The 15236-nt window shown below is 37.5% G+C and overlaps 1 protein-coding gene across 1 annotated transcript; it reads left to right on the top strand.

Annotated features, from left to right (window-relative positions):
• The first annotated feature begins 7812 nt into the window (after positions 1–7812).
• On the top strand, positions 7813–13362 carry LOC122058770 (uncharacterized protein At4g22160). Its single transcript, XM_042621442.1, has 2 exons — positions 7813–8349; positions 12897–13362. The coding sequence occupies exons 1-2, from the start codon at positions 7886–7888 to the stop codon at positions 12943–12945; spliced, it is 513 nt and encodes a 170-aa protein (XP_042477376.1). The 5' UTR covers positions 7813–7885; the 3' UTR covers positions 12946–13362.
• Positions 13363–15236: the final 1874 nt, after the last annotated feature.

Below are 15236 nucleotides of genomic sequence, written 5' to 3'. Positions count from 1 at the left end.
AACACATGTGGGTCCCACAAAAAAAAATCTTCAAAAAAAATTCCCCCCCAACTTTTTTACTCTGTTTCTGGAGTGGGGCCAACAAAAAACCTAGTGATGCGATGCACGAATGACAGATGCTAGTGACCCTGATTAAAAGATGTAGACTGGATACCTTTTGCATGGCAGATGATATTTTGTTTTTTTAACTAGAGGATGGCTGATGATAGATTCCTTCCTTTTCCCAACAAAAGAAGGAAAAAATGGGGTATTCCTTAGATGGATCCTTTGCGTGTCGTCCGCCTCTTTCTCTCTCCTCTTTGTTTTCATGCGACGCTCATGAGGTTTTCATAGCATAGGAGGGTCAGGGTGCAATGCAGTCCATATATAGGAGGGCAATGAGGGTATTCCCAGTGTAATTTAGACGAATAATATTTATTTTTTGGTAAGAGGAGGAATAATTTGTTATGTGCACAGCGGTGCGAGGAGAGAAGAGATTGGGATGTGATGAGGGTAAAATTGCCATTACATCGGGTCATCTTTGGCTCATCCTTGGTCGATCCGACCCCATGGTTCATCCTTGGCCAACCCGACCCATTGACTCATCCTCGGTTGAGTTGACCCCATGGCTCATCCTCGGTCGACTTGACCCCTTGACTCATCCTCAGCTGACCCGACCCCTCAGCTCATCTCCCTAAAGAGTCTGATCCGATTCCAGCAATTGCGGGGACAATCCTGAGGATCGCTCATTGCTGGTTCAGCAGATCTTATCGCCAGCTTAGCAAATCTTATCGCTAGGAAATATCCCAACAAATAAGGTAATAGTTACCTAGTGGGACTCTTCCAAGAATTATTCTAACTAGAGTGAACTACTTGCCAAAATAGGACTCTCTTCTACCGCCTCTCTTCATTCACTGCCTATAATTATCAAGGTAAGCCCCCAAAAACTAAGGAGGAATGATTTTCATAGTAAACTCTCATGAGTAATTGTTGTGAAAGAAATCTGACTTAGGCATCAGAGAGTCCCTCGTTGAGTCAGCTCGGATCTCCTTTGTTTGCTCTTTTGTGCAGGTTTAGCGTGGAGTACCAAGTCTTGTGAGGAAGATCATTCGGTCAATTTTTACCGCATCAGGATGATAAAAAAAAAAAAAAGAATTAAAGTAATTGAGAAAAATTGAAAAAGAGAGGAATTAGGGGAAGAGATGAAGATTGTGTTTGGTATGCATTCTTGAAATGCATTCTAAGTACAGAACACATTTTGAAACGAGAGAAACATTGTTTAGTATATGCATTCCCATTCTAAATCCCTGGAATGGGCTCAAGAACAAGCCTCGTTCTGGAATAGGCTAAAAGCTCCATTCTAGCGTTCTTGTTCTTGTAGAAGCGACTTCTTCAAACATGGCGTTGCTGCTGAGAAATTCAAAAATCAGAAATAAAGGGCATCCGATACCATCATGACCACAAGAGCTCAGAACCATCCTTAATTTTGTCACATTAAGATCCATACATGATTGTGTATTGTGATTCATCTACACTAGTGCCCAATTAGTAACCACACCACAAAACCCTCCCCTATTTCACATTCAAATCCTACACGGCCATAGCATTGAAGAGCTTAGGCCTAACCACAAGCTTGCTCATGATGGGCTGATGGGTTCTTATTGAGCTCTAGGTGTAGGAGAGACCGACAAAGTTGGCACCAACAACGACATTAGTATCAACTTAGGTGATCATGTCTATCATGTATGGATAGGTCATCTAGCATCATCTTGCAGGAGACGATGGATTCCTTAATGGGTTGGAATTTGAAGGATTGCTATCATTTTGTTCCTCATCTTCTTTTTGTTCCGTTTTTTGTGGTTCGGTGGCCGGAGAATGGTGGGAAGGACTGCCCTTGGAGCTATGGTTGTAGGTTACAAATTGCAAATCGATGGTTAAGAGCGCTACTTCTGGCTTTAGTGTTTTTAAATTCTTCTTTTCTTTTCTTTCTATCGAAATCTACATTAAATTCAAGTTGGATAGAATTGGAATCCTTTGTTATTATAAATTTCTGTTGTTCTATATATATATATATATATATATATATAGTGGGAAATTGTAGATGCCCATGAGGTGTTTGAAGAAATGTCTGAATACTCTATACTCAATAATGCATTTTAATCAAATTGGTATCCAAACATTGTTCTGATTCACAACTAAGAATGCATTTTGGATACTCAGAATGGGAATGTGCGTTCTCGTTCTAAGAATGCTTATCAAACACAGCCGAAGTTTAGCTAATTGGGAAATAGTCGGCCTCTTGACTCTATCGAGGAAGTCATGCCACAATAAATAAGAATATAAGGTTAATCGAACTACTAACCCACATAACCCATGTAACCCATTACTAGCAACTACTAATATAATTGACCAACTCAATTAGTCAATTACTACTAATTCCACTTCTTACACTAATAATATGCTCTGCGTCTTGATTCTCTACCCACATGGAATCCTCCACACCTCCCACTGGCTTAACTGCTTGACCTACTTGTGTAAGTAGTGTCCTTCACGACAATAACAACCCATGTGCCTGATGTAGCCAATTGGCACATAACAGAATTTCTCGTTGAGGATATCATGGTAATCGGTAAGGGGGTCAACCACTCGGGCTCAATCAGGCCTAATTTGTCCCATCAATTTTATTGCATTTTCCTATCACTTAGTCAACTCTCGTAGTCTGCGTATGGACATGTCACTCTTCTGTTGGTTGGTTATTGATTTACAATCGGGTTCTTTGACTGTATTAGACTTTAAAGGGAATAATTGGGATAAAACTGGGGCTACGTATTTGGGTGTGTCGTTTAGTCTCTTTCAAGCACTAATCGGACTATAACTAAGTATTGAGAATGACATGCACATCATCATTCTAGCCCTAACAATCAGACTATAATCAAACATTGAGAATGACATGCACATCATGACTCTTCCATGTTTTGGTGGTTGGGCTTTAACCAAACGATCCTAGTAGGAGGAGGGAGGGCTTGCAGCAATTAGAGAGTTGTGCTGTAAAATTTGACGGATTTTATAGCTAAGATGCAAGGGGATCCAACGATCAAGAAAATGCTAGTGTGTACATCATTTTTTCATTTACTTATTATTTTAAACATCATGAGAAATGGGAAAGATCCTCTCAAGTGCACCAGCCTCTTCAGTACACATTAGATGACTGGAAGGCACTTAGGGTGTGTGCCCAGTGCTGCTAGCTGTCTTATGTGCTCTAGAGGGGCTGACACATTAGAGAGGATTCGAGTCCGTAGTGGACAAGCAAGGTCAATCTTCTTCAGCACTTCCAACATGGCAAGTCTCTATTTATTTATTTAAGTCAATAAGCCTTATCATGTTATCTTTTGAGAGCTGAACAAAATAAGGCTATTTATGGATCGGCACTAGTAAGATTGGTCTATTTCTCACCTAGTACACATAGTTCAATCTAAAATCAAATCCCTCCTGAACTGTGAACTAGTACTATTTGCCGATGATTGCGTCATTTTATCGAAGGCTAGTTGTTTGGAGGGTACATTTACATTGTCTCTTCTTTCTCACTATTACTGTGTTTTCTGGTCGACAAAAGGAACTTAGAAAAATTAGGCATTCTCTTTCTAAGCAAGTTTTTGTTTTTAAGTTTTGTTTTTTTGTTTGTTTCTGTTTTTGTTTTGTTTTGTTTTGTTTTGTTTTTCTTTATTCGAGCAAGAAAAAAAAAAAAGAACTTACATATTTATCAAGTTTCCAAAAGAGACTTGTCCAATTGATAACCTAGTTCTTCCTCCCATTGCCTTATAAGCAAACACCTTAACAAGATTTACCAAATTGTCATCATTTTTTACACAAAAGATTGGCTAAATAAGTAATTATCCAATTCAATCCTACAGGGAATAGTGGCCCACAATCACATCAAAAAATGGTTAGGATTCATTAACTTTTCAAGTTCTTCCAAATCTGTCCAGATCGAGCGCACCACCCATTCATGCTTGATAGATTCTTCAATCCCGATCAGAATTCCCAGGGCCGCTGCATCAAAAGCCTCTCCTGTCATTAATGGTTGACAAGTAAAAATAAGCATTGATTTTGAGAGAAAAGGGTGGTTTCCCATCCTTGATATTTTAAGAGACCGGTTAGAGATTGCAATGATAATGAAAGCATTGTCATGTAAAAAAGAAAGGTTGAGAGGTTACAACAATAATTGGTTCCAAACCAATCATCTTTGGTATAGTATAAACCTCACCATTGAGAAAAGAAAGCCAATTGTTCACCTATATTGTTACAAGGAGAGTGTTTGGGGTTTTTGATCTCATAGAAACCACATTCCTATGCTTCCATAGAACATAGTAAGTTGTTATGAACATGGTAAAGAAATGGACCAAGTCAGATTTTGGGATGGTGCGAGAATTAAAAAAAAAATACATTATTAGAACATTCAAAGAGGAGGAACGGAAAAACTCCATTCTTAAACTCGAAGGGCCCACAACCCAAATTCTTTTTGAGAATTCACATGTAAGGGAAACATGTTTCCTATTCCCTGTGGCAAAGGTCACAAGAGGTGTCTAAGTCCATCCATTTGTGCAAAGTCTCTTTGGAGGGGATTCCATCAAAAGCTAATCTCCAAATGAACATCTTAAATTTGGAGTGTAATTTGATTTTCAAAAAAATCGCCACCATCGAGAGCATGGAGATGAGCAAAATATCTGTTATAGCACCCATGGGAGTTAGCATGCATAGGAGTTGTGAGAAAATTTGTAGTAATCTTAGTGGTTATTCCCTTTTTTGATAGATGACGCCACCATCTATCAGAGTGATAAATTAAGGTAAACTGGAAATCACATTTGCAATATAGACAGGAAAAATGGAATGTGATAAAGTAATGTTTCATTGATTTCCCACCAAGAAAGCATTGACAGTATCAAGAATATTAGAAGAAAGAATTAAAATCCAAAGGTCATTCCAGGAAAAAAGTATCATTCCCATTACGTATTCTGTGATAGATCACTTGCTTTAAGATAGAAAGAATACTTACAATTGCATTCCAATAGGTAGATCTTTCTAAGCAAGTTGAGGTGGCTTCTTCAATGGACTTTAAAGCCTTGTCTCGATTCATGCTACTTGTTTGGGCCTACTTTCTAACAAAATTTCTTTCCTTGCAGGGAAAGAATTTCTTATCAAAATTGTTGCTACCTCTTTTTTTAGGCCCCAAGAAGAGTTAAATTCATGACATCTTAATTTTGAGGTGTTAATCTTTGCCAACTGAGCAACCATTCGGTTCAAAGTTGTTGCTACTTGCTTACCTTGTTATGTCATTTCTATGCTTTTATTCACTATTTCTATTTGTCATGCTCTAAATCACATTATTTCTAAGTGTTATTGGATTAAATGGGAGAAGTAAAACGGATGGGGGTTGGGATTTTAGACTTTGAAAGCTTTAACTTCGCTCTAGTAGCCAAACAAAGGTATTGCATTTTACATAACAGTGGGGGTTTGTGAGTTCAATATTAAAAGGGAAATACTCCCCTTCTTCCTCTTTCCTTGATGTTAAGCCTCACAAGAACAACTCCTAGGCTCGTAGTCTGCTTAAGGAAAATATCTCATACTAAAGGGATTTCGCCGGAGAATTGGGATGCCACTGGCCCACTACTACTTACATTTTTGAGGATGCTTGGGTTCTCAATCTGTGATCTGGTATAGTATCTTCCCTTATTTCTCTCCAATTCTAGAAATCTCTTTGTGTGTTGATACTTCATTTCGGCCGGTACGGCCTTTAAGAAGTAGAATATGTGCTAAGGGAATGACCGATTTGATGTTGATCTATTGGATGATCGTGTTAAGGAGTTGATCAATCAAGCTGACTGATAATCATGTTGACCAATAAAACGAGGACCCCATGTTGATCCATCAGAGTGTCCTATCATGCTGATCGAATACGATCAGGATGATTGAATACGATTAGGTTGATCGAATATGATCAAGTTGATTGATACACAAAATAGCCAAAGGATGGAGATCAAGGGAGCGATAAGTGTGCAATTTCAAGTGGTTCGAGCAATTTTAATTATTCAAGTGGGTCATTGCTGTTGTGGAAATTTAGGCTATAAAAGGAGCAACAATAATAGATCAAATACATTTATATTTTCAGTTTTTATCTTTCTTTTTAGATTAGTCTGAGATATGCCAAATAGATTAGCAAAGACCATAGCGTCCTTTGTTTTATCGTTATTGTCTCAAAAACCATGATGACTTGTGTTTTATCATGGTTTTCTAAGTTTTTATTCATGGTAGTCCTTATTTTGCCATGATTGATTGTAATGGATTGCGGTCTTCTTCCATTGTTTTTTCATTTTAAGTCTTTGGAGCAATCAAGACATTGGAAAAATCTCACTTTCTCCTCAATTAGAAATCAGTCAATCATATTCCATAACATTCTCTCGAGTCTATATGACTCTAGCACACCCACACACTTCCGATATTGTAGCCAACAGTATGCCGCAAGACAAGAATATGATTGGTTATTGTCCTCTAGGACTAATGATAAATTTTGTTGTTTCTTCTATTTATTTTGGGAAATTTACATCCACCACCTCTTGCCTTTGCCCCAATTACATCACCCCCCTCTCGTTTTGTTTTTTACATTTAAATCCAAAAAACAACACCGTTTCATTAGTGTGAGTTTCGAAATTAAAAAGACCTAACTACCCTTCCTACTCAGCATATCCAAATCACAAATATCCTTGCTGTCGAGAAACACAGTTTTTGCCGGCGGTTCCCAAAGTCGATTCAAAGCCCTTAGCATCGTCGATTTGCCACTACCGCTGGGTCCAATCACACATTTTGGTATATCTACACTCACTCCGTTTATTATCGTCACCCCTGGATCGAATACTTTGTTTAGTCCATGGATTTGGAGTTTCGATTTCGTTTCGATTTGAGCATCTCCATCGATGTCTACCACCAAAAGATGCTCTCAGACATCACCTGTGAACCAGAAATTTAAGAGAGAGAGAGAGAGAAGAGAGAGAGAGAGAGAGAGAGAGAGAGAGAGAGAGAGTTTTTATTGGTTCTGAAGATTACCAGCGGGTCCCATTTGTTGTGAATGGAGAAGAAGGGGGTGAGAGTTTAGAGATTCTTATAAATGAAAGGAATCACAGACCAAGTTTAAATCCTAAGTCCCAAAGTGTTTCTCTTTCGCCAGAACTATCTACGGTGAGCAACGTCCCATTGTCGGAACAACTTCATGTTCGTCGAAATGTATTCGGTGAGGTATCGCAGAGAGGAATCACAAACCAAAGTTTAAACCCTAAGCCCCAAAATGTTTCTCTTTTGCAGGTTAAAGGTTATAAAGAAAGGTATTTTGGGGATTTAAAAAAATTAGGTTCAAATTAATAGGAAAAACCTCAAACTAGTGAAACGATGTTAGTTTTTTGAGTTTAAATGTAAAAAATGAAACGAAAGACAGGTGATGTAATTGGGGCAAAGGCTAAGGATGGTGCATGTGAATTTTCCATTTGTTTTTATTGTTTTCAATTCAATGTTATGGTCCAAGTGACTAGGTAAGACCCACCAAGGGATCGCATAGAGATGCACAAAGGGGTCAGACAAGATACCGGCAAAAGACCAGATAAGACCCACCAAGGGCCAACAAGGGGGGCTCATTGGACCACGCTAATACTAGCTTGGTGGTCATCCACATATTCTACTATTGTCGCCTTCATACTTTTTTACTCTTTTAAATAGATTCTAATCAAACGGTTCTCTATCATTCATTTCAATCATAGAGGATACTTCATTATAAGGGCGTTCGCTGCGTTCCAACGGCTCTTTGTTCTCAAGTAATGTCTACTTTCTAGTCTGTACTACACTAGTGAAGACCAAAGGGTAAATGGCTGGCTTGGCCGGTCGCACCGAAACGGACCAGGGCCGTCTCACACACGCTTTTGATGCCGGATTATTGTCCGGTTCGTTGCCGGCCGACACACCTAGCACGGCCGACGCCGATGACGACGACGACGACGACGAGGAACCCTTCCTTGAACCGTCTCCACCAGACTCGTCGACGGAAGATTCTATCAGCGACTCGAATCGGTGGGGTGATCTGGCTGCCAGCATCCATGTCTTCGCAGGAACTCTGTTGCGGATGGAGGTGGAGGAGATGGAGGTGGTCAAGGCTTGGGAAGCATCGCGGATGGAATCGGAGAAGCGTAGAGTGGAATTAGAGTTGGAGATGACTCAGATGTTGTTGAAGATACAGCTCCAGGTCGCTTCGTTTATTTCCCAAAAGAATCGGAATCGGAAGCGGAAGAGGAAGCGTGTCGAGGAGGAAGACGATAATTCGACCTGGGAACGGTAAAACTATGAAGTTAAATTTTTGAAAATGGTTTAGATTTATCGGCGCCCTGTGTTCCATAATCAATCAATTAATTCTTGAAAAGGAAAAATAAATAAAAGAAAGAGTATGATGAATAGTTCCATAGATTTGGTTGCTTTGTATGAACTTGTTTGGTGGGATTGAATGACCCCAACCATCAAATCAACTCTGTTCCATGATCTTATTGACCAATTGAGGAGGTTGAATTGATTAGATCAATTGGAATTCACTGTTCTATATCTGCACTTTTGACATGAAAAAGAATATGAGTAGTTGGTTCGTTGTTTCAGTTATTAGTTATGACTTACAACCATGACTTACTGATATCACTTCTTAAGCATCGGTTAATTTGTAGGTGATTCAAGCCCAATGATCTGGTTACTGAATGCAAGAAGATATGCACTATAGGTGTTGGTTGGTTTGGGCTAGTTCCTAAAATGGGTCATTCTATCGAATGATTTTGTATTATTCATCCTCTTTTTATTTATTTATTTATTTAAATAGATGAATGGCATGCATTTTTTTCTGATCAATATTCTGTTGATTTTGTTTGGATATTTTTTAAATTAACTTCATTTTAGATGGGTTTTTCTGAGTTTGACTTCTAGTGGGATGCAATATTGTGTTAAAATGATTATTAACTTGCTGATCTAGGTTGCCACGGACTTGATTGAATTAGTTCAGAATACTGTCTATGCAACCCTTGGATTAAGATTTTTGCATTCTGGGATGTAAGTTTTATCAAACTGAAAATTATGTGAATTTTTAACATCTTGAGGCCTTTAAAAAAATTATTTCCTGCAAATTAAACACTGGACTTCCTAAGTAGTTGTTGCCAGAGATTCCTATCTACTTTTTGTCATGGTTTCTTATTTTCTCGTGACTCCCAAGCTTGTTACATCACTTGATCCATCCCCCCAACCCACAAAATGTCTTTCTCTTTGATTGGTGCCAACACAATCCTATTTTTCTAATCCGCATTGCAATATTGAACTGCTAACACCAATTAGGTCCACTTTCACTTAGAGACATGTTTCATTTTTAAAAAACCAAGATATTAGGTGGTAGACATTGATTAATACAGAATTGTTGCCTTGACATTGATTCCATATTTTAAGAGATATAATTCTGTATATTACTTAGGTTAAGATGTATTATTAGTATCAAGAACATACTTAGAAGATATTCATGTTACTAAGAAGAAGATATTTATCAAATTAATATTTCTATTGATGTTATGGTGGTGCTATATTTTTTTCAACAACAACATAGCCTTATCCCAAATAAATAGGTCGGCTAAATGGATCCTAGCTCTTGAATCAGATATATTCAAACCCATACAAGATACGAGGCCTAAGCTAAGCATGTCTTTCTTCACCACTTCTCCTATGATTGTTTTAGACCCACCCCTAGCTTTGGTTCCTTCAACCTGAATCAATCAAGTCACTCATCCATATTCAGGCATCCGAATGCCTCTGTTGGACATGGCCCATGCCACCTGAAATGACTCTGTCTAATCTTATCATGAATCGGTGCTACTCCCAACCCAGCTCTAATATGTTCATTCCTTTATTTATCCTTCCTTGTTTTCCCACACATCCATCTCAATATTTTCATCTCTGCAACACAGTTTATTTATATGACACTTCTTAACTGCTCAACATTCTAGACTATATATTATAGCTAGACGAATGATAGTCCTATAAAAATTTCCTTTAAGCTTTAAAGAGATATGCCGGTCACACAACACTCTAGAGTCTAGACGCACCTCTCCACTTTATCCACCCTATTTTAATCTTGTTGGCAATGTCATCCTCTTTGTCAATATTTAGTGTAAATTTTTGCTGGATTTTGTTGATCCAACATATTCTAATGGGAGGATGCCTATATTTAGAGGAAATGGATTATCATCCTATCATATTTGGGGCACAAAGATTTAGATCATCACTATTTAAGACTCTGTATCCTTTTTTTTTTTTTTCCTTTTTCTGAACTGATGGTGACCTCATCTCTTGCATGTTAAAGCCAGCTACCGTTACTTTCTTAATTTTTATGGCATTGTAGTGACTATATCTTAGATTTTCCTTCATTGATAATTCGGGATAGAATGGGCCTATTGCTTATTTACATTTTAGCTGCAATAAATCTAGAGGGATGACAGGAATAAACCCTTGGGGAAGGGAATAGTCTTACATGTCTGATTGCTCATATGGTTTTAGGCGTCCAATTCAGAGTGCTGCGTTGAAAGTCTTGAGGTTGACAAATGAATATTTTGAGCATAGTATTAATATCAGCTGCTGCTAGGACTGTTGGTTAAATATTGCTGGGTGGGGTACATAATCATTAGGTAGAGCGCGTCCTTGACATTACGGAATGGACAAGGGAGACGGTAGAAGCTATTGGAGCCAAAACTTGTTAGATTGAAGCATTGTACAATTCTTTGTCCGCCCCCCACCCCCTTGGATACATGTTCAACTATTCCATTGTTTTTATGATGGCTTAGTAAGCCATTGAGGTTTCTAGGGATTGCTAGTTTCAGGGTTGGCGAGGGGGTCATCAATCTGAGTTAGATCCCATTCAGACCTTCCTGAGCGGCCCTATTCCCGTGCTATGAAATTCTGCCCACTAAGGTGAGGGATCTCTTTGAAACATGATATTTCCTGTGGATATCCCAAATACCAAAACTTATTGTTGAGTTTTTAGGGGTATTTTGGTCTTAATGGGTTTTCTGGTTATCTTTTGGGTTTGGTGTGCAGGGTACAGAGGTATTTTTGTCCCCATATTATTTTTATTGATGAGATATTATAAATAGAGGAGGGGCTTGCGGCTTCCATTCTAGCCGCACGCAGTCTCTCACGACTTTGGCTGTTTCTGCTTCTCTTCTCTCTTTCTCTTTGCCTTGGTCTGATTGCAGGATCTTGATGTTGTAACACATATTAAAAAGGGGTTTATAAAAAAACATTACCTACATCCTTTTGGGCTTGCTGCTTGTGGAAAATAGTGGTCATGGCAAGAGAGTTTATACTGATGAAATTATAATATATCTAGTCAGACCAATCGGATTTTTAAATTTCTTCAAAAGGGAAAAGGAGAGGAAAACATGTTATAACATGTTATACTGCTGAAATTATGGCTCTGTTCTCTTTCTATCTAAATCAGTGAAATATTTTCTCTAAAACATTGCCCTTATTGAACCTTTTCACTGTTTTTGATGGTATATTGCTCAGATAAAAATAGGAGATAGCTTCGACCAAAAAAAAAAAAAAAGTTGACCATATGTCAGTCCATTAGTTATGATCTTATCCTTCATGACTTGCCCTGTGACACTGAAGGGTTGATCCATATCATGGAGGAACCCATGTCCATCTCACTGGCCATGTTCCAGCACAAACAAGAAGTAGGGGAATTACCTTAAAAGTGATGCTGGTATGCTGCATTGCAGAATGCCCCTAGATTCGATTACTATCTAGCACAATCTTGTAATTTTATGAACTTTGTAATCGTTTATTAATCACTTCCCTTGTCTTAAGCTGAAATTTGACCAATAAGATGGTTATGAAGTTTCTATCACATGTACCACCCATGTCTGCAACGGCAAGGAAGCTAGGCCTTGTGATGCAAATGTCACAAATAAGAAAATCAAAAAACATATTATTATACTAATTATGGAATTGCCATTCATTAAAAACTTTCCCATGCCCATTTTTTACAAAACATAAAGGGCTGCCACTGACTGACAACTACTTGACCAAAATATTTTTGGTATTCTACATAAAAAAGAAGTTATAGCCCATTGATATTGTAGGTTTCAGGGCTGAGTCTAGCTGACTGAGGCTGCCTAGCATAACATAAGATAGTATATGTGTCAGGAGAAGGATTGGATAAGGTGAGCGTACCCAATTTTCTGGACCAGTCTTCATTCCTGGATATTTCAAATGCATCAAGAAGTATCTCTTTTTTATCTGGTTGCTTAAAGGTGTCTAATTGAATAAACTTCTATATTAGAGGAGTTAAGAGAGGTTTCTTCTGGTTTGGTGATGTAATGTGAAATTTTGATTGTGATAGGTATGCCATATGCTTGTTTGTTAGCCGCAATTTTTATTGCTGTGTCATATGTAGATGCTCATTAAAGCTGGTAGAAGTTCCAACAGATGCACTTTGTTTGAGTTCAAGATGAATCATGTACTCTTCAATGGATAGAATTACTTGGAAATGGCTACGTTAAGTTATTTTTTATTTTTTTAAATGTGTGATCTATTTGTCTTCTATGTGTCGCTATGCGATAATTTGTTGCATAGGCATGTAGATAAAAATTGACAGTATATGTGTGATGGATTGTAGAGCCCATTGAGTCTTTGTCTTATATTTTTCTTTGAAACTAATTGTGTTGTTAGTCTTGGAATGTGTGGAAAATTTCAACCATCATCTTGACTTTGGAGTTTCCTTAATAGTTTGAAACAACTGCTATTGTGATAGCCCTCTTTTTGCTTGGCCCTGATGCATGGATGAATTCCTCTTCATGCAGGGAGGCAGTTCTGCTGCTTGGGTTGCTTCAATGCAATCAGGGCTTTTGAAGGGACACGACCACCGGTCGAGGCATCATGCACGTGTACTAATGGTATTTATTGTTTATTATGATGTTGTATGGATAAGGGGAAAGTTTTCCTTTCCTTCACTCATCTCTATGATCTTAAAGTTACTTCAACCCTATTGACGAAGGTCAGAAATGCCCTTTCCATTGGTCCTGGAGTCCCATTCAAGTGTCAAAATCCATGAGTGAAGAGGTGAAGGGAAACTCTTTCTGATGGATAAACACTTCTTTTTTTTTTTTTCCTGGGGTGGGTGGGGGTGGGGGAGGCGCTTACATTTATCTTTTTTTATTTAAAGTAGAGTGTGGGCTCAGATTTGATGAAATAAGAATTTTTAAGTTGGAACATAATCTGGAAACTCAAAGAAGGCATGACATCTGAATCTTGTCCTTACAGCTCCAATTGGGTGACCATTCTATGGCAACTATGATGTGAGAGTCTTTATCTCAGCTTATCCTAAGAAGATAGTTCTGAAGGGGGAGGGGAGGGGAGAGGGAGGGGAGGGGGTGGGGGGGATTCCAAAGACACGATAGACATGGAATTGATTGTTGATTTGATTTTTTATATATTAGAAAGTGAGACTTAGGTTGAGTGTATCAAATCTCATAGGAACATATGAATGTTACATAATTTTAATGTTAACGTCTGTGTTGAAACGTGTTTAATTTGGACAAAAGAAAAAAAAAAAAAAAAAAAAAAGGTGTATCTTGCAAATAGTTTGCCCTGATCGGATTTGAGTTCAAAAATGTAATTTTTTTTTTTAACAAAATTTGACTCTTGCAATTTATATGTGAAAATTATTGGAAGAACAAATAATTTACTAAATATCAGGAAGAATTAATACCAGACCATAGTGCTCTTACCAAAACTTTTCCTGGGGAGAAAAAAAGAATTTGGACATGTTATTATATTTAAGTAAAAGTTTTATTTATTTGAAAAATAGTTTCGGAAACGATTTATGGAAATTTAAAGAAGGGGTTAAGGATTTTCTGCTTTTTAAAAATTTTTAACTCTGCATTTTTTTTGTTCTTGTTTAATCCATTGTTGACAACTCAGGTTTTGACTAGGAAAACTAGGCTGAGTTTGGTCAAAATATTAGAAACCTAATCAAGAGTCATGGAGATTTGTTCTGTATTAAAAAATAACAACATTAGGATCAAATCATGCCGAGTCATTCGTGACTCGTTTGTTTTGCCCAAGTCACATCAAGACGGTTGATTCTTATCAAAAGTTTAAGTCAGCATTTCTGAATAGTTTTGAATTGAAATATATTCTAATGATGTTAAATTTTCAATCACTGAAGTCTTCATTATTGAATCTAGTCACTATTGAGTGTATATATCTAAATTTTAATTAAAAAAACATGATTCATGTCCGTGATAAAATCCATGACATCTCCTAGTTGGATTTTATCACTTTCATCCAAGAGACAATGAATGATGAGTTTCATTGAAAATTTTGAAAAACAAACATTTTTATTCCATCTTGTTTCATTTAATTTATTAATTAATTATTTATTTGGATTGCTTGAGAAAGACTAGTATGGAAATAAGAGGGGAAAATTTGACCTGACTCGCCTGGTTTTATGTGACTCGCTCCAATTCACTAGGATTTAAAGAGGATGAATCGAGTCACAAAACCTGGTTTTCCAACAATGGTTTAATCAGTTGTACACTTGTACCCAAAAATTCAATTAAGAGATCATGAGTTTTACTCACATTGCATCCTATCTATCAGAAGGAAAAAGAAAAAAAAGCTCGAAAAGAAATTTTTTGGTAGATGGCATAATGTTTGTACCTAAAGCTAAAAGCATGTTCAAGCAATGACCTCTCGAGGGAATTTTGGATCTTTACCCAATGGGGTTGGAAGGTATAGTTGGCAGGAGAGGATTCAAATTCAATGCCTTGTAGGTAGGGGTGTCAATTTCAGGCCCGGTTTGATAGGTCCGATTGAACTTGACACGTTTATGACATGACTTGGACCATCCTAATTAATAAATGTGTCGGGATTGACAGGTAGTACATGGTGCAAGAGGTAAGCATGATGGGTGCATGCCTCGTCTGGCCTGTTTAGAAGCCCGACTTGACTTGACACGTTTAGCCCGACCGTTTATATCTATATTTTGATTTTTTTGAGGTAAAATAGGGTATATATTGATATTTTTATCAATTATTGAATGTAATTAATTGTAAAGCCTTTTTTAAAAATTTTTATGATTTAATAAAATATACCAAAGTTTCTTAAATATAAAACAATTTATAATGACCGTTTGAGGT

Source organism: Macadamia integrifolia, chromosome 13, assembly GCF_013358625.1.
Source record: "Macadamia integrifolia cultivar HAES 741 chromosome 13, SCU_Mint_v3, whole genome shotgun sequence".
Lineage (NCBI taxonomy): Eukaryota > Viridiplantae > Streptophyta > Magnoliopsida > Proteales > Proteaceae > Macadamia > Macadamia integrifolia.
The sequence above is the reverse complement of the archived record's forward strand: the minus strand, read 5'-3'. Positions and strand labels throughout refer to the sequence as shown.